Raw genomic sequence first — 19,209 nt, 5'->3', positions numbered from 1 at the left:
TAAGTTTGCGTTATTTGCTGTGCTGTAGAAAGGGCTTTTCGAACCCCAGTAAAAATCACTTTCTTTTCATATCTTTCCAGTGTTAGAGGATGAATCCAGAATGAAAAAAGATGAAATTTTTTTTTAGCTGTTTTTGCTAATATTTTTGCCCTGTTTTCACTTCATCCTTTAAAGTAGAGACGTTTGGTGTTTGTCCACAGAATGCTAAAAGTAAAAGTGCAGTATTCTATGGTTTGACACGCACACATGATTTTTACTCATCACCCAATCAGTGTCGATAATGTTCGCGCGTTATGTATGTGAAAATCGTAAAATCGTTCATTCTTTGAATTTATTTTGTTCCTATTTATTTTACATTTCAACAGAATAGCAAGCAATTAATTTTCATATATTTATCATACGCAAGTACGTGAGCTACACAAAACCCACAGTTGTAAAGTAACGAAAAGCTTATTTTTAACTGTGGACTTCATATAATGTCCCAGAACAGAACGATTTCTGCAAGTTGCTTTGGATTATGTGTTTGATGTTTTAGTATTCTATGGTCCAAGACGGTATTTGTAAAAAATGTTGTTAAATATCCTGATATTCGTTTTGGCCACTCCCCTAAATATCATTTTTTCAAAGTTCTTTTGACATATTGGATGTCGTCAAAGTGCGTTTCATTGCACCAATGTTGACTGGCATTTTTATTATGTGTGTAAGTATGTTGCATAAGCTATGATTTTTTTACAGTTCAGTTACAAACACATTTTGGTAAACTTTCTAAACCACTGTACATAGGGACAATTAATGGCCTAGGGATATGAATGACAATACTATGATGTAATAATGTATTTAGTCAAATCAATTGTAATTTTAAACAACACTTTTGTGTTTCACTAACACTCGTAAGTTATGAATTGATGCAGTGTTAAACAATCAGTATTTCATTCCAAGCAAAATGTTTTTTCATCACATTTTGTACAGTAGTCCTCATAAAGTTTAGTTAAAGATTAATCAGGATTACCCACAATACTTCGGCGTATCACAGGATTAGGTTCCTGTTTCTGACGAGTTTAAGTTAAAACAGGTGCAAAAACATTGTTGCATGAAAAAGGTTGTTGAACAGACAACAGTTTAACCGTTTTGTAGTATGAACAGAAGTGGTAAACCAGCATGTTTATAAAGGTTTTTTTTTCTTGAAACTTTTTTTTAATATATCCAAACATGTATAACATTTTTTTGATGATTGCCCTTTAACTAGATCTGTAAAAAATGGTTGTTACCCATCTATTTTAAACGGTGAAAAAACCAGAACGAAATTTGTCTGATTGTTTTATTGTTTAGTTATATATAGTCAAATGGGGTAATTAACGGACGTTTTTCAAAAACGTTGCAAATTTTTACATTAAATCTAGAGTTATTTCGTTTTGCTTTGTGTTGGGTAAAACCTTATACATCACTGCTGTGATTTAAAATGAAAGCATCAGTCACTTGCAACTATGTTGGCAGATAATTTAAGTTTTTACTGTCCAACTATTACCCCATCAATTGGGGTAATTATTGGACACATGTGGGGTAATTGTTGGACAGTGTACTACACTTGTCAAATCCATGCTGTTTCAGAGGAATTTAAAACAGGTTTACAACCTTATGTTCAATGAGATGTGGAAATAAAGTGCAGACACTGATATATTACATATCGTGTGGGTTTACTTGCTAATTTGCCAATATTCTTATGTCTGCTAATTTCCTGATACTGCTGATTTGTTAATGTCTATGCTCCTCATAAATTCCTGTTATTCCATACTTTTGTTTGTTTTTGTATGTATTTTCTAGGCATTCTTATTGGGGTTATTGCATTTACATACAGGAAGGGGATATATAGAATAACACACTATTCTAGAATAGTTGAATCGAATCTAAAATACTGCATAATATTCTGATTTTGCTGGTTGCATAATAATGTAATTGACTGTTTTCGAAGGTCTGCATGAGTGTAATAATCTTTTAATTGTTACATGCCATTGATGCCATGTTTATGAAAAGAAAATAGGTGAAAATTTGAATTCGAATAGCTTAGAATTCGTATCATCCAAAGTTGTTATTCTGAATTGGCCACATCCCACATTCCTAAATTACATATAATCCCAGTTATAACCACTCAAAACAGTTGGTACCATGATATTAATACGTAATGTCATTGTCCAATAATTACCCCGGAATGCGAAAATGTGCATGGGGTAATTATTGGAAGCATTTTTCTAAGAGGGCAGACTAGGTAGAGGTTTGAGTTAACCTTCATTGAAAACTTCAGGGTTTGACCTGCCAGTATTTCCTAAATGAAATTTCAAATCATTAAAACACTGTTAAATTTTAACAAATTACTATATCCACTTAGTTTGAAAAAGTTTGTGAAATAAACCCCCCTTACAAAAATTTTTTTTTTTATCAGTGTTTCACAGAGGAATCAACACATGTTATTTTTAACCATGGGAGGCTTCCAGCTTACCACATGTACAAGATAAAGTTTAAGGGAACCATAGTTTTTTTTTCTATGGTGGCGTCCGCTAATTACCCCATAACTTTAACTGTCCAATAATTACCCCAACTGACTATACTAGTTTTAAGTGGCAGCAGCATTGTTAATATTGTTATAACAGTGCTAAAAATATTGTTATAAAAGTGCGCAGAGGATGTATTTGCATGACATTTTTTCAAACCTGGGTTATATACATAGGCCTGTAGTGCCATTCCAGCTTTTTTTTTCACTAAAAAATTTCTGTCAAATGACTGAAATGCCAGCAAAAATTTAGGACATTTTGGCCTTTTATGACACAGAATATAATATAAAAATGACGTCTGGGGCAACACAAAGGGCATTTTCGCCTACTGATGAGACGCACGAATATTCTACCAGTGAATCTCCTTTGGGACATTGTGTCCAAAATGGCTTTAATTTTTTGTGACATTTCAAAAAAATTGGGTCAATGACAGCCAAATGACACAAAAAAAAACCAGGTGCCATTTATTGAAATGTTAAAAGATTTTTGTCTGTTCATTGTTGATGCAAAAGACAAGCATTTTGTTGTTATTTCCAAATTAGATATATTTGTTTTCTGACAATTAAGTAAGAGTCTGTTTGATTCAAGTCAGATACCTTTACATTTTTTTGGTTGAGTCTTGCAAAATTTGTAGGTTTTTTCCTGACATCCATAGACATGTGTGAACTTTGAAAAATCTGATATTAGAGTTTGTGGAACGTCACAGGAGTGAAACGTAATTTTACGTTAAATCCACAGTTGTAAAGTACGAAAAGCTTATTTTTGTCTGTGGACTTCATATATTGTCCCAGAACAGAACGATTTCTGCAGCTTACTTTCGATTATGTGTTTGGTGTTTTAGTATTTTTAAAAAACGTTGTTAAATATCCTAATATTCATTTTGGCCACTTCCCTAAATATCATTTTTTCAAAGTTCTTTTGACATATTGGATGTCGTGAAACTGTTTGAACTTTTTTAAAAAGTTTGGCTAATACTGACATGTTTATTTCCTCCTTTATTAAGTGTAAAACACCTTTAACAGTTTTAGGATATTTGGAAAAGTGGATGTGACAAAGCAGTTGTTGTACAGCTGGCACAAAAATTGTACTAAGACAGAAGCTGGTAGTTTTGTTTATTTTTTTGTTTTATTGGCAAGTTATAAAGACTGGAGGTTATTGTGTTAAATACCTCCAAATTCTCTATATCCATAAAAACAACTGAGTTTGAAATGGCATTTTTTTTAGGTGGTAGTGATTTTGAGGTGTTTCAGGAATTGCTCATGTCATACTGTTTCCAATATGTGGGAAATATACATTATACATTGCATGAACTGTTCCAAGTCAAAGTGTACTTTTTAGATGGTTAAGCTATATTTGTAATTGTTGTGTATACTACTGCAAATACTGGCATATGATCAAATATGTCGTAAGTTAGTATCTCCAAGGTGACATTGTGTAAAAGTCATTAGTGTAAATGGGGTTGACATGTTAGATGAGGGTGATATGTGTGTTGGTTTGTTGATAATTTGTTTCCGTATTAGGCTTTTAATCATTTGTGTGTATGACCGAATTTTAAAACTGTTGTCTGCAATGTTAGTGTTGAAATCACCCAATATGTAATATTTTTTTTATTCTTGTTTAAGGACAACTTTTCAATATTGTAGTCAGGTTGTCAATAAATCACATCGTCTTGTAGAAAGGGTTTTGGAAACTCTTAATCCAATCTTCCTCTGAATCACGCTTTAGCAAAAATACCTGTCAGTTCCTGTTCAGTTATGGAGGATGGTTACCATTTTACATCACAGTTCCAAGTGTTTAGCTTAAGTTCTGATTTTCAGTTTTGTGGTGATGCTCCATTTTTGTTCTCAAATGACATTCTTGGTCTGTATAGTTTTATATCTATTTTCAAAGACATTTAATGTTTATAAATTGTGTTTTGTTTTATAAACACTGTTGTTGTAGTTTTTTAAAGTTAAAAGTAATTAAATGAAATGTAGTCGAATGTGATTTATAACTGTTGCTTTCGGACTGTTTCCTACAATTCAGGCCCATTGTTGATCCACTTTGGAACCATGGATTGTATTTTATTTACTGAACTTGTACATGCTGTTTTGTATATCATTTTAGCTTTTTAAAGATAAATTCAATTAAACGAAATGTAAGTCCAAACATTGTATGGCTCCTTGGTTGAACAAGTTGTCTCTCTGCAGAGATGGTAAGCACTCGGAAGTCTGATCAAAAAGCTATTTATGTAGCCTAGTTTGCAAAAATAGTTAATCCAGCACTAAGCTAACATATATATATTCTCACGTCGATGTTATTTAAGCGTATCTTATCTGTAGCCGGAACAGCAGCAACGTTTGAATGTGAACGGTTACAATGTAATGTGATTTTGCACTAAGTAAATGAATTGTAGTTGGGTGAACGCGGCCCAATACCAGGTCTGATCACCCAGCTTAGCGGCCGAATCCGGTTGCCACGAATGCAAAATTGCCATTGAAAAAATTTATTTTATTGTTTTTGTAAAATTGTTTGTACGAAACATGTTGGGTAAAAATACACTGCTTAAACAACTGGGAATTTATTAGTTGGCAACGGTTGCTAAGAACCTTAAGCTTATTAGATGCACTTCTGTCACTGGAGGCGGTATTGATTTAATGTAGGGAATAATTCTCTAGCTGACTTTATTGACATTACGCTGTGGGTTTTTGTCGCCATCATCAGATGTTCGTTCCGCAGGTAAAAGTTCTGTTTACTTCGTCACCAAACAGTTCGTTGTTCGGAATCGTAAAGTTTGCTTGATGGTTAATGATTCTCTGGGCGTGTGTTTTGTGAGTAGAAGGTTCTCTTGCTTTCCAGCTCCCTTCTGTAAAACTGAGCTTGCGTTTGTTGCGCATTGTAAAGATCAAGCTTTTTCGAACTTCAGTAAAATTCCCTTTCGTTTTATATTTTTCCACTTCAAAGTAAAAAAGCCCCACCCCTACCTCCATAAAAATAACTTTATCTAATCTGATCTAAAAGTCTGGTTCAGCGACACAAAGGGCAAATTAATGTTGTTGGCTTGTGACGTTTATTTTTAGTATTTCCACCCCAGCCATAACACGATTGAATGCTGATAATTTCGTAATTGTCCAATCAATATTGAGTGTTGGCATGGAAACGGGACGCACCTAAGTTGTTTTACAACAGAACGGAATATCGTTTTTGTCAACAATCATTTGACCAGTTTGTTTATTATAGGCGACACTTAACCTCTAAGTTCATCGTTTACACAACGCTAACGTCAAAATGTTAATCCAACAGGGTCTTGATTGTTGGAAAATGTTCACTAACAAAACTCTGTACCATCGACACTTGGTGGCGCCAATGTGCCATTTTTCTGTTGGAATTCACGCAGCCAAAACCGACATTGCGCGTTCGCGTGGAAAAGCAGACATGACGATTTTTTCCCGAAACTTTGTGTCTACGTGATGTTTTAATGCTGCAAATATTTACCCAGTGGTGTCAGAACGCCAACCAGGCCTTGTTGGTAAAAGTACTTGTGTTGCTACGATCACACGATGTTGAAATAAATGCTGTTGTATTTAACCAACTACCGCGACGACTTGTGTCAGATCTGCTTCGAAGAATACATTTTCTTTACCAGGGATAACCAAACCTTTTCACACCAAACGTGGTCTGATTAAACAAAAACCTCGACCCCACGTGTTTCAAAGTCTTATAATTTGTTAGATATTTATTGACCAACAATTATAATTAAAATACTGAAAAACAGTACAAGCCTATACAGTGACCCAGTGCACGCGTCGTGTGGAGGCGTAGTTTGTGAAATATTGCAGTTGCTTCCTGTATTTTGTGTGATGTTGGAACCAACAAAACTTGACGGCTCGGTTTTGGAGGCTCTGGTCTTAACATTTATTTTATTAATGTCACATTTTTTATACAAATGTCGCTTGTCTAGGTTTTCTTCGCCGATAAAATATATCGGGACGTTTGTTTTTACTTCAAACATTTAACCGGTTCCCAATCTCTTTGAACAACCTCATCTGGTCAACAAGCAACAAAGCGTTGTGAGTTCTTCTCTTGTTAGTGACGCGTTATGTCATCTTACCAGTGGTGTTGCGGGGTTTTGAATCGGAAATATCACATCAGGCCTCATTAAAAGCTCATGAGCTTTATTGCAATACAGATCTATACATTGTCTCGTGATAAATATAAAAGATTTTTATTAGAGCTTTGTTCGCTCAACTTACTGCCTACGTGATGTTTAATTGTAGCAAATATTTACCCATTGGGGACAAAAACACCCAGCAACCGAAAGTTTCGGTCGTAAGTACTTATTGTGTTGTTGATTGGTTGCTATGATGTAATGATGTATATTTGTTCCAACCTCTTTAAACAAGTTTAATTGAACAGCTAACAGCAGGTAGCTTATTTGCGAGCTCTTATCTGCGTTGTTACGTTGTATACCAACTGAGGTTGCTGGGGTAATCGGGATTGTCAAGATATTTGTACATGACGAGTGCTGGCGCTTTTTAGGTTGATCATCTATATTCAATTCAATTCATTTTATTTTATTTTCGTGAAAGTCAGCGACAAATCAGTACAACTTGCGGTGGACAATTTGAACGTAGACGGTGACGTGGGACCGGTGGAACCATTCTTAGTTATAGGACCGGCCCTTTGCAAGGTACAGGCGTTGCAAAAGGAAAAACAGAAAGCGGCAATTAGATAGGAAATTTTGCATTTTTTTTGTTAACCTTTTTTTAAAAAAAACAATGTGATTCGTATTTTTCATTAATGAATTTTTTTGCGTAAACAGAAGACATTAAACGGTGTGAACAGATTTTTAGGCATGTCTATGGACTTTGGGCAAGTGCTCTCAGCAAGTTTTCGATAATTGTTTGATTAATTGAATATCGCGTTTGGTTCAACCATAACATTCCTGGGGGTGTTTACCACGCCCACGTGTTGTGTAAATTTAAGTTAAGCGAATCGAGAAGGAATGCGTGCAGTGCTTTGTGGAATCCGGCAAAACTAAACGTTTTTATGTATTCTGGAATGTTGTTTCGTATTTCTACGCCTTTGTAATTTAGTTTTTTTTGCCCAATTCCTTTGACGCACGTGGAAGAAATTACTTGTGGTTAGTATGACTTCTGGTTGTATGGGCATGAACTTTAGCAACTGGTGTAAAATAATTCTTTATAGCTAGTGGCAAACGTTGATTTTTGTATTTGCGTACGAACTTTTTTGTATTTGTGTACGAACTTTTTTGTATTTGTGTACGAAAGTTGTAGTTTATGCATTTAATGTATCGGCAGAATTGCATGTAGTTGCCAGGTGTGGGTGCGAAAAGGAATATTGGTTACTAAGCGCATGGCCCGATTCTACACAACCACTAGAGGATGTAGTAGTGACGGACTAGCAAAACCCCATGCTAGAAGACCATATTTAAATAAGAGTATACTATAGCGCATGATACACAGTTCGTAGTGCGCCTTGGCCTATGTGGTGCCTAAGCTTGTACATAATAGCAAAAAAAAATGCTTTTAGCTATTTTTTTGCAGACCATTGTAAAAGTTAACTGTCAAACTCTATGCCAAGATATTTAGCTGTCTCAGCTTGTTCAAGCGCGATGCCATTGATTTTCAGGTGAAATGACTTGTTGTTTAATTGTTTACGTCTGGAGAAGAGCATGAACTTGGTTTTCTGGCAATTAACTGTTAGTTTATTGGATTGCATCCATGTATTGACCTTGTCAATTTCAATATTTGTATATTTCTCCAAATCCTCTTTGTTTTTATGTGACATGATTAGACATGTGTTGTGTATATGGTTGGCCATCGGTGTCATAATTCGTCGTATTGTACGCGTACCTTAGATAACATGCGTGTGTCTGGAACGTGCACGGTTTTTTTTTTGACCACACCGGGATTTGAACCCAGGATGTCCTGGGCACGAAACCCGATCAGGTTTTATTCTTGGTATATGGGTCGGGCGCTTGGTTAATGCTGCCAATCACCCGCCCAAGGAACGTGCACGTTAGGCCAACAGTGTCAAAATCCGAATAAGAGCGACACTATGTGGAATAATAAGATACGCGCGCTTTAATAAGCAGCACGTTCGCTATTAGTGTACATGCACCTTAATAGGATACATTTCATAACCAACCGTGTCATAAGTCAAACTTATGTACGCATACCTAATTAACGAACATGAAACTTATTAACATGGTCGTAACTCACTAACGTGCGCGGGTGTTTTATGAGTAGAAGGTTCTCTTGCTTTCCAGCTTCCTTCTGTAAAACTAAGCTCGCGTTTGTTGCGCATTGTAAAGATCAGGCTTTTACAAACTTCAGTAAATATCACTTTCGTTTTATATGTTTCCACTTCAAAGTAAAAAAGCCCCCACCCCCCACCTCCATAAAGATAGCTTTATCTAATTTGATTTTAAAGTCTGGTTCAGCGACACAAATGGCAAATTAATGTTGTTGGCTTGTGACGTTTATTTTTATAGTATTTCCACCCCAGCCATAACACGGTTGAATGCTGATATTTTCGTAAATGTCCAATCGATATTGAGTGTTGGCATGGAAACAGGACGCACTAAAGTTGTTTCACAACAGAAAGGAATATCGTTTTTGTCAACAATCATGATGTGATGCAGTTAGTGTTCGAAACGTTTACTAATGAATAACAGCATTTTAGCTTTGGCTTTCATTTTCAAAATCATTTGATCGGTTTGTTTATTATAGGCGACACTTAACCTCTAAGTTCATCGCTTACACAACGCTAACGTCAAAATGTTAATCCAACAGGGTCTTGATTGTTGGAAAATGTCCACTTGTATTATTGACACTTGGTGGCGCCAATGCACCACTTTTCTGTTGGAATTCACGCAGTCAAAACCGACATCGCGCGTTCGCGTGAAAAAGCAGACAAGGCGAATGTTTTTCGAAACTTTGTGCCTGGGTCGTCAACTTTCTGCCTACGTTCCAATGCTGCAAATATTTACCCAGTGATGTAAGAACGCCAATTAGCGCCAGACCTTGTTGGTAAAAGTACTTGTGTTGTTGATTAATTGTTACAATCACATGATGTTGAAACCGCACTTTTTTCCCAATTACCGCGACCACCTGTGTCAAAACAGTTTTGACGACTGAAAAAAAGTTTTGTCGTCTCTTTGGTGTTGAAACAGGTGCAAAAAACATTGTTGCATAAATAAAGGTAGTTGTTGTATGAACAGAAGTAGTAAACCAGCATCCTTTTAAAGATTTATTTTTTATCTTTTTAATTTTATGCAAACTGCTTTTTAATTTTTTACGGGATTGCCCTTTGAATATATTTACAAATAATGGTATGTACTGAGCTGCTGTTGGACCGGATATTTTACACAGTGAAAATAACAGAACGCAATTTTTGTGTTTGATTTGTTGTTTAAATACTAGTTTTAAGTGGCAGTAGTATTGTTTTTTTTCTGTTATAAAATATTGTCGTATGTCATCTTGTGGAGTTTCGATATCGTGTAATTCTGATTGTGATGTGTACTACTGCAAATACGCAAGTTGATATTCCCGGGGTGACGTTGTGTGAAAAGTTATCAGTGTAAATGTGGTCGAGAGTTGACATGTTACATGAGGGTGCTGTGTGTGTTGGTTTGTTAATAATTTGTTTCCCAATTAGGCTTTCAATCATTTGTTTGTGGTCTGGATTTTATGCCACAACTAAAACAACAGATGGAATATTGTTTTTGTCAACAATCATTTGACCAGTTTGTTTATTATAGGCGACAAAAAACCTCAAAACCAAAGAGTTCATCGCTTACACAATGCTAACGTTAAAGTGTTGACCCAACATGGTCTTGATTGTTGGAAAAAGTCCACTAACAAAACTCTGTATTATAAACACTTGGTGGCGCCTGTTCGCCATTTTTATGTTGGAATTCAAGCAGCCATAACCGACATCGCGCGTTCGCGTGGAATAGCAGACATGACAAATGTTTTCCGAAACTTTGTTCCTCAGTCGTTCAACTTTATGCCTACGTGATGTTTTAATGCTGCAAATATTTACCCAGTGATGTCAGAACGCCGATTAGCGCCAGACCTTGTTGGCAAAAGAACTTGTGTTGTTGATTAATTGTTACGATCACATGATGTTGAAACCGCACTTTTTTCCCAATTACCGCGACTACCTGTGTCAGATCTGCTTTGTGGAATACATTTCTTTACTAGGATAACCAAACCTTTTTACACCAATGGTAGTTTGATTTAAAAATACCTCGACCTCATGTGTTTCAAAGTTATATAATTTCTTTACATATTTATTGACCAACAATTATACTTAAATGACTTGATAACAGTACAAGCCTATGTAGTGAATCAGTGCATTTCGTGTGATGTTGGGACTAAAAAAACTTGTCGTCCAAGCATTTATTTTTTGTTGATCACAGTCTTGGCGCAAATGGCGCTTGTGTAGTTTTTCTTCGCAGAAAAATTATCGGGACGTTTGTTTTAACTTCAGACATTCAACCGGTTCCAATCTCTTTGTACAACTTCATCTGGTCAACAAACAACGACAGTTTCTAATGTAATGAATGCCTTGCATGAACTGTTCCAAGTCAAAATGTACTTTTTTAGATGGTTTGGAATTGTGATTGTTGGGGCACTACTGCAAATACTGGCATATGATCAGATATGTTGTAAGTTAATATTCCCAGGGTGACGTTGTGTGAAAAGTCATCAGTGTAAATGTGGTTGAGAGTTGACATGTTAGATTTGTTGATAGCTTGTTGGTTTGTTGATAATTTGTTTCCGAATTAGGCTTCCAATAATTTGTTTGTGTGACGGAATTTTGAAACTGTTGTCTGTAATGTTAAAATTCAAATGTATGAATTTAAAACAATAATTGATGCATCTTTAATCGCTAACTTATGTCACCAAGTTATTAGGTGGCCTGGATTTTATTTTTGTTAATGAATCACTAGTTTGTTTATTATAGGCGAAACTTAACCTCTAAGATTATCGATGACACAACGCTAACGTCGAAATGTTAAACCAACAGGGTCTTGATTTTTGGAAAAAGCCCACTTGCAAAACACTGTAATTTTGACACTTGCTGGCGCCTGTGTGCCACTCGCAACCAAAACCGACATCGCGTTCGCGTGAAAAAGCAGACAGGGCGAATGTTTTCCGAAACTTTGTGCCTGGGTCGTTCAACTTTCTGCCTATGTTCCAATGCTGCAAATATTTACCCAGTGGTGCCAAAACGCCAATTAGCACCAGACCTTGTTGGTAAAAGTACTTGTGTTGTTGATTAATTGTTACGATCACATGATGTTGAAATAGCACTTTTTCCCAATTACCGCGACTACCTGTGTCAGATCTGCTTTGTGGAATACATTTTCTTTACTAGGATAACCAAACCTTTTTACACCAATCGTAGTTTGATTTAAAAAGATACCTCGATCTCATGTGTTTCAAAGTTATATAATTTCCTTACATATTTATTGACCAACAATTATAATTAAATGACTTGATAACAGTTCAAGCCTATGTAGTGAATCAGTGCATTTCGTGTGATGTTGGGACCAAAAAAAAACTTGTCGTCCAAGCATTTATTTTTTGTTGATCACAGTCTTGGCGCAAATGGCGCTTGTGTAGTTTTCCTTCGCAGATAAATTATCGGGACGTTTGTTTTAACTTCAAACATTCAACCGGTTCCCAATCTCTTCATACAACTTCATCTGGTCAACAAACAACGAAGCGTTGTGAGTTCCTCTCTTGTTAGTGACGCGTTAGATTGCAGCGTACCAATAGGATTCCCGGTCGCTGCTTTGCAGACAGGGCGAATGTTTTTCGAAACTTTGTGCCTGGGTAGTTCAACTTTCTGCCTACGTTCCAATGCTGCAAATATTTACCCAGTGATGTCAGAACGCCAATTAGCGCCAGACCTTGTTGGTAAAAGTACTTGTGTTGTTGATTAATTGTTACGATCACATGATGTTGAAATAGCACTTTTTCCCAATTACCGCGACTACCTGTGTCAGATCTGCTTTGTGGAATACATTTTCTTTACTAGGATAACCAAACCTTTTCACACCAATCGTAGTTTGATTTAAAAAGATACCTCGATCTCATGTGTTTCAAAGTTATATAATTTCTTTACATATTTATTGACCAACAATTATAATTAAATGACTTGATAACAGTACAAGCCTATGTAGTGAATCAGTGCATTTCGTGTGATGTTGGGACCAAAAAAAACTTGTCGTCCAAGCATTTATTTTTTGTTGATCACAGTCTTGGCGCAAATGGCGCTTGTGTAGTTTTTCTTCGCAGATAAATTATCGGGACGTTTGTTTTAACTTCAAACATTCAACCGGTTCCCAATCTCTTCATACAACTTCATCTGGTCAATAAACAACGAAGCGTTGTTAGTTCCTCTCTTGTTAGTGACGCGTTAGATTGCAGCGTACCAATAGGATTCCCTGTCGCTGCTTTGCAGACAGGGCGAATGTTTTTCGAAGCTTTGTGCCTGGGTCGTTCAACTTTCTGCCTACGTTCCAATGCTGCAAATATTTACCCAGTGATGTCAGAACGCCAATTAGCGCCAGACCTTGTTGGTAAAAGTACTTGTGTTGTTGATTAATTGTTACGATCACATGATGATGAAATCGCAATTTTTTCCCAAATACCGCGACGACTTGTGTTAGATCTGCTTCGTAGAAGATATTATCTTTACCAGGAATAACCAAACCTTTTACATCAATCGTGGTTAGATTTAAAAAATACCTCGACCTCATGTGTTTCAAAGTTATATAATTTGTTAGATATTTATTGACCAACAATTATACTTAAAATACTGAAAAACAGTGCAAGTCTATACAGCGACCCAGTGCACATGTTGTGTGGAGGCGTAGTTTGTGAAATATTGCAGTTGCATCCTGTATTTTGTGTGATGTTGGAAGCAGCAAAACTTATCGGTCCGGTTTTGGAGGCTCTGGTCTTAACATTTATTTTATTATGTTCACATGTTTAACACAAATGGCGCTAATGTAGTTTTTCTTCGCACATAAATTATTTCCTACGTGAACTTTGGTCGATCAACTTTATGCTTGCGTGATGTTTTATTTTAGCAAATATTTACCAACACCTAGCTACTGGAAGCTTCGGTCGTTAGTACTTATTGCGTTATTGTTTATTAATAGCGGAAATTAACCTCTAAGATCATTGCTGACACTACGCTAACGTCAAAATGTTAGTCCAACAGGGTCTTCATTGTTGTAAAATGTCCACTTGGAAAACACTGTACTTTCGACACATGATGGCGCCAATGTGCGCCACTTTTTTGTTGGAATTCACGCAGCCAAAACCGACATCGCGCGTTCGCGTGGAAAAGCAGACATGGCGAATGTTTTCCGAAACTTTGTGCCTCAGTCGTTCAACTTTCTGCCTACGTAATGTTTTAATGCTGCAAATATTTACCCAGTGGTGCCAGAACGTCAATTAGCGCCAGACCTTAAAAGTACTTGTGTTGTTAATTAATTGCTTCGATCACATGATGTTGAAATAGCCCTTTTTCCAACTACCGCGTAGAATACATTGTCTTTACCAGGGAAAACAAAACCTTTCACACCAATCGTGGTTTAATTTAAATAAACGTGTTTCAAAGTTATATAATTTGTTACATATTTATTGACCAACTATTACGGTTAAAATACTTAATAACAGTACAACCCAAGTTTTTTTTTTACAAGACTAAATAAACTTGTCGTCTAAGCATTTATTTTATTATTGTGGTGTTGCAAGGTTTTGAAGTGGAAATGTCACATTGGCCTCATTAAAAGCTCAAAACAATTGTCTCGTGATAATTATAAAATATTTTTTTTTAACTTTGGTCGCTCAACTTGCGGCCTACGTGATGTTTTATTGTAGCAAATATCTACCCATAGGGAACAAAAACACTCAGCAACCGAAAGTTTCGGTCGTAAGTACTTCTTGCATCGTTGATTGGTTGGTGAGATCACATGATGTATATTTGTATTTTACCAACTACCGCCACCTATTGTGATAAACCTGATTCCTGGGTGACGTTTGTGTAGTTTGTAATCCAATGGGATCCCATTTATTTTATTGTCTTGCTTTTTCGTCAAACGACCAACCGGTTCCAACCTCTTTAAACAACTTTAATTGAACGGCCAACAGCAGGTAGCTTTGCGAGCTCGTCTCTACCTTGTTAGGCTGTATACCAACTGGCTTGAAGGTTGTTGGGTAATCGGGACTGTCAAGATATTTGTACGTGACGAGTGCTGGCGCTTTTAAGGTTGATAATCTATAATAACATATACGACGCCAATAATTCACTGCAGCAATTATTTGTAACAGTGCACATACTGTATGTTCCACTTTCTGTTGACCCTACATGTTCAGTCGCCACAAACCTAGTTTGGAAAACCCTGCCTTCACCTACGGCTACAGAGGATTGACGCCAGTGTTACATCAACGGGTTTGGCAACCAAGCGTATGTTCAGCGTTCCACAGATAATTCAATAACATGTACACGCTTCAATGTCGTATTTGATGTCATAATATAGGACAAAGTAACATTGTGGTAATTTTACGAAGTAGAAATAATGCAACAGGGCGGATAAATTCTGTACTTAAGTCTCAGAACTTACAGCCCAAGTGATGTTTTAATGTTGCAAATATTTACCCAGTGGTGACACGTCCAGAGTCAGTAAAAGCGTGTTTAAGAGCAGATTTCATTCAAGACTGATGTCTTTTTTACTTTTCGGCAATGTTGCTTCGTTTGAGCAAATACTGTTGGATAAACAAATTTTGACACTTGCCGAAGCGTAATGCGGAATTGGGTTTTACCTGTTTTAAATTGATTAAAGCGGAAAGCAACATCCACTGCGCTTTTTGCGACAATAAAATGCACAGCGTATTATCACAGGCACTTGTATTGTAATTGGATTTTGTTAGGCTGCAAGTTTTGGCAACAACACAGCGCGCAATTAACTTTCAAATACAGTGTCCTTGTACCGAACGATATTTGACACAGCAGTGTTGGTCAGATTTTCTTCTAGGTATGTTGGTCAGGCGCTTAAATGATGTTGCCAATCACCCACTAACTTTTATTGCGATCTGGATTTTTGTAGCCATCATCAGATGTTCGTTCCGCAGGTTAAAGTTCTGTTTACTTCGTCACCAAACAGTTCGTTGTTCGGAATGGAAAAGTTTCCTTGATGGTTAATGATTCTCTGGGCGTGTGTTTTATGAGTGGAAGGTTCTCTTGCCTTTCAGCTTCCTTTTGTGAAACTAAGTTTGCGTTATTTGCTGTGCTGTAGAAAGGGCTTTTGCGAACCCCAGTAAAAATCACTTTCGTTTCATGGCTTTCCAGTGTACTGATGATGGATCCAGAATGAAAAAGGCCTCGTAATAAAATTTGTTTTTAGCTCTTTTTGTTGATTTTTTTGCCCTGTTTTCACTTCATCTTTATACAATAGAGGCTTTTGGCGTTTGTCCATACAATACGTACAATATTCTATGGTTTGACGCGCAAACATGATTTTTGCTTATCACCAAATCAGCGTCGGTAGTGTTCGCGCGTTATGTATGAGTAATCGTACACTTCAAAAGAATGGCAAGCATTTATTTTCACATATTTATAATACACAAGTACGTGAGCTAAACAAAACCCGCAGTTGTAAGTAACGAAAATCTTATTTATAAGTGTGAACTTTATCTGCAGTTTACTTTAGATTATGTGTTTGGTGTTTTAGTATTCTATGGTCGAAGACGGTATTTGTGAAAAATAATTGTTAAATATCCTGATATATTTGTTTTCCCCTAAATATCTTTTTTTTCCAAATTTTTTTTGACATATTGGATGTCGTCAAAGTGCGTTTCGTTGCACAAATGTCGACTGGCAGTTTTATTATGCGTGCAAGTATGTTGCAATGGCTATGATTTTTTTACAGTTGTGTTGCAAACACCTTTTGGTTAAATTCCAACAACCAAAACTACTGTACAAAGGAACAATGGCCTAGTGATAGGAATGACAATACTATCATGTAATAATGTATTTAGTTAAGTCAATTGTAATTTCAATCAACACAAGGCTTGTGCTTTTGCGTTTCATTAACACTCTTACTACGAATTGATATGGTGTTAAATAATCGATATATCGATCCAAGCAAAATGTCGTTTTCACCACACTTTGTACAGCAGTCCTCATAAAATTTAGTTAAAGATTAATCCGGATTACCCACAATGCTTTAGTGTGTCACAAGATTAAGTTCCTGTTTCTGAAGAGTTAAAATTTAAACAGGTGCAAAAAATTGTTGCATAAAAAAGGTAGTTGTTGTTTGAACAGAAGTAAACCAGCATGTTTTTAAAAGTTGATTTTTTCTTCGATCTTTTCTTACATTTATGCAATCTTGTAACTTTGCTGATTACCTTTTGCAAGGATTGGCAAATATTGTGATGTAATAAGGTGTTGTTAGACTGGCTATATTAGATGGTGAAAATGCAATGTCAAAGTTTTGTCCATTTGATTTGTTAGTTTAGGTTATTTTTTTTTACTTGTTATAAAGTGCTGCTACATATTATGTACAATGTATTATGTTATATAGTGCCATTTATTGGAACGTTAAAGGATATTTGTCTGTTCATTTTTAATGCAAGACACAAGCATTCTGTTTTTCAGGAAACTAATTTTTGTCACACATTAAAGAGAAAAAGAGTTGCATTTGATTAAAACTGTTTTGAGTTGCCACAAAAAACAACTAGAATGGACCAGAATTATGATGGTGACAGTTCTAAAATGTTCCAGAACCAAACAATTCCGGTATGTCTAGATTACTTCTTAAAAATAAATTTAAAAATTTATGTTTAAAAGATCTTTTTTTAACCATTTAAACTTATGTGGAAACTAATTTTTGTCACACATTAAAGAGAAAAAGAGTTGCAGTTGATTAAAATTGTTCTGAGTTGCCACAAAAAACAACTAGAATGGACCAAGTCCGGTATGTCCAGATTACTTCTTAAAAATAAATTTAAAAATTTTTATGTTTAATAGATCTTTTATAACCATTTAAATTTATGTTTTATAATGAGTTTTGGGTAAAATTAAATATTAATGCATGTGGCATTCTTTGCCAAATGATATTTCTCATTGTAATTGGGTAGCTTGGTGGGTTATTTTGGTTTTTGCTTGTTGAAACCACATACATCACTTCCGCGTTGAATCATTTATGACGCCAGGTGAACCTTTATATTCACGTTTGACATTTATACGTCAGTTTTACTGGCAGACAGACAGTACTAATGTGCATATATACCAACTAATGTATAAACAAACCAATAATAGCTTGTCTGTGTCTACCATCAAACCTCTTAAGTCAGTATTTGAAATGGATATACATGGTCTTGGTGATCATTAATGCCATGAGTTACCGCCAAAATATGTGTCTCAATAAGAGTTTTATTATTGCTACACAATCATAAGCCATTTACTATTGCTGTTGTTCAAGAATATTTGTGTGCGTGGAAGTTTGGTTTGGCCAAATTTGAACAAATTGTTTGACTGAAGTTGAAGATTCACCAAGATTGTTGATTCTGCCTAAAAAGCTTGGCAAACTGAATCTTCTATATTTCACTACTTCAAAAATCTACTAACCTTACAAAAAAGTCCTGGACTGGCCAGATATGGATAATTACTGATCAAATCTGACCAAGCATGTCTTTTTCCTGCATGGTAAAAATAGTCCCTACATCAAGAGTAATATGCATTAAATTAAAGAGAGGCAATCAAATCCTTTCAACAAAAACAACTTGTTTGTTCTGAGATTTAGCAACCTGAGATTTAGTAAATGTGTGCCAACATAAATAATTAAGAATTGTCATTTGTTTGAAATCAACAAATATACCGAACAACAGAGACGACGAACCAAAAAAACAGAGACGACGGCCAAACGGATCTGCTAGGTAACCGATAGTGCAAAAGGCAAAAACACCATTGTAAAATATGTTTTTGCCTTCCGTTTGGCCATAGTGCGCTCCACAGTTGTTCGTCGTCTCTGTTGTTCGGTACTCAGTAGGGTACCCTGCAGATCGACGTTGACCGAAAGGTACCACAAAGTAGAGACTAGTGTGCCTGGTAGTGTAAAAGCTAGCACAGTGCCACACAACAGCTGCACTGATGAGACCTTACAGGTCGAAACAGTGCGTGTACACACCCTGTCTGCAGCTTTGCAATATTATGGCTTTTTTTGCACATATAATGAAAGCTGGTTTTGTAAAAAATGAATCACAAAAACCTCATCCAAATTGCTATTTAATGTTGGCCCCAACCCTTTTCTATGCAATGGCAAAAAAGGGGCACAGGAAAGTTGCTTCGTTTGCTGTTTTTGCTATCCTATAGGACTTAAGATCCTCCTGGAGGCTCCTCAGATCCTTGCTGTGTTTTGTCCGATGCAGCTGCAATCAATTTTTTTTTCTTGAATAGTACCAGTAGATCTTCATGGGTCACCGACCACAGGAATTGTTGTGGGCAAAAAAGCAAATCACTCAGTATGGGTGTTTATGCTGATAGCCTTCAAAACTTGGATTTTTGGGAATTAATACTGATATGGGGCCTTAAGCACCTAGATCTGGTGCAGCACATAACTGGTAAAAACATA

The 19,209-nt window shown here is 36.1% G+C and overlaps 1 protein-coding gene across 11 annotated transcripts in view; it reads left to right on the top strand.

The window, feature by feature from the left end:
* The window catches only part of LOC145894918 (NACHT, LRR and PYD domains-containing protein 4A-like), an 85,138-nt gene that overhangs the window by 48,321 nt on the left and 17,608 nt on the right, over positions 1 to 19,209 (top strand). For 3 of the 11 annotated variants that reach the window (XM_082983632.1, XM_082983631.1, XM_082983630.1), the window contains exon 2: positions 17,235 to 17,375. The exons of the other annotated variants lie outside the window; for them this stretch is intronic. In XM_082983632.1, coding sequence (XP_082839758.1) covers positions 17,319 to 17,375 — 57 coding nt within the window. In that variant the 5' untranslated portion in view covers positions 17,235 to 17,318. The remainder of the gene's footprint in view (positions 1 to 17,234; positions 17,376 to 19,209) is intronic. 11 annotated transcript variants of the gene reach the window in all.

This window comes from Ascidia mentula, chromosome 3 (genome assembly GCF_947561715.1).
Source record: "Ascidia mentula chromosome 3, kaAscMent1.1, whole genome shotgun sequence".
Taxonomy (NCBI): domain Eukaryota; kingdom Metazoa; phylum Chordata; class Ascidiacea; order Phlebobranchia; family Ascidiidae; genus Ascidia; species Ascidia mentula.
Note: the sequence above shows the minus strand (reverse complement) of the source record. Positions and strands in the feature narration are given on the sequence as shown.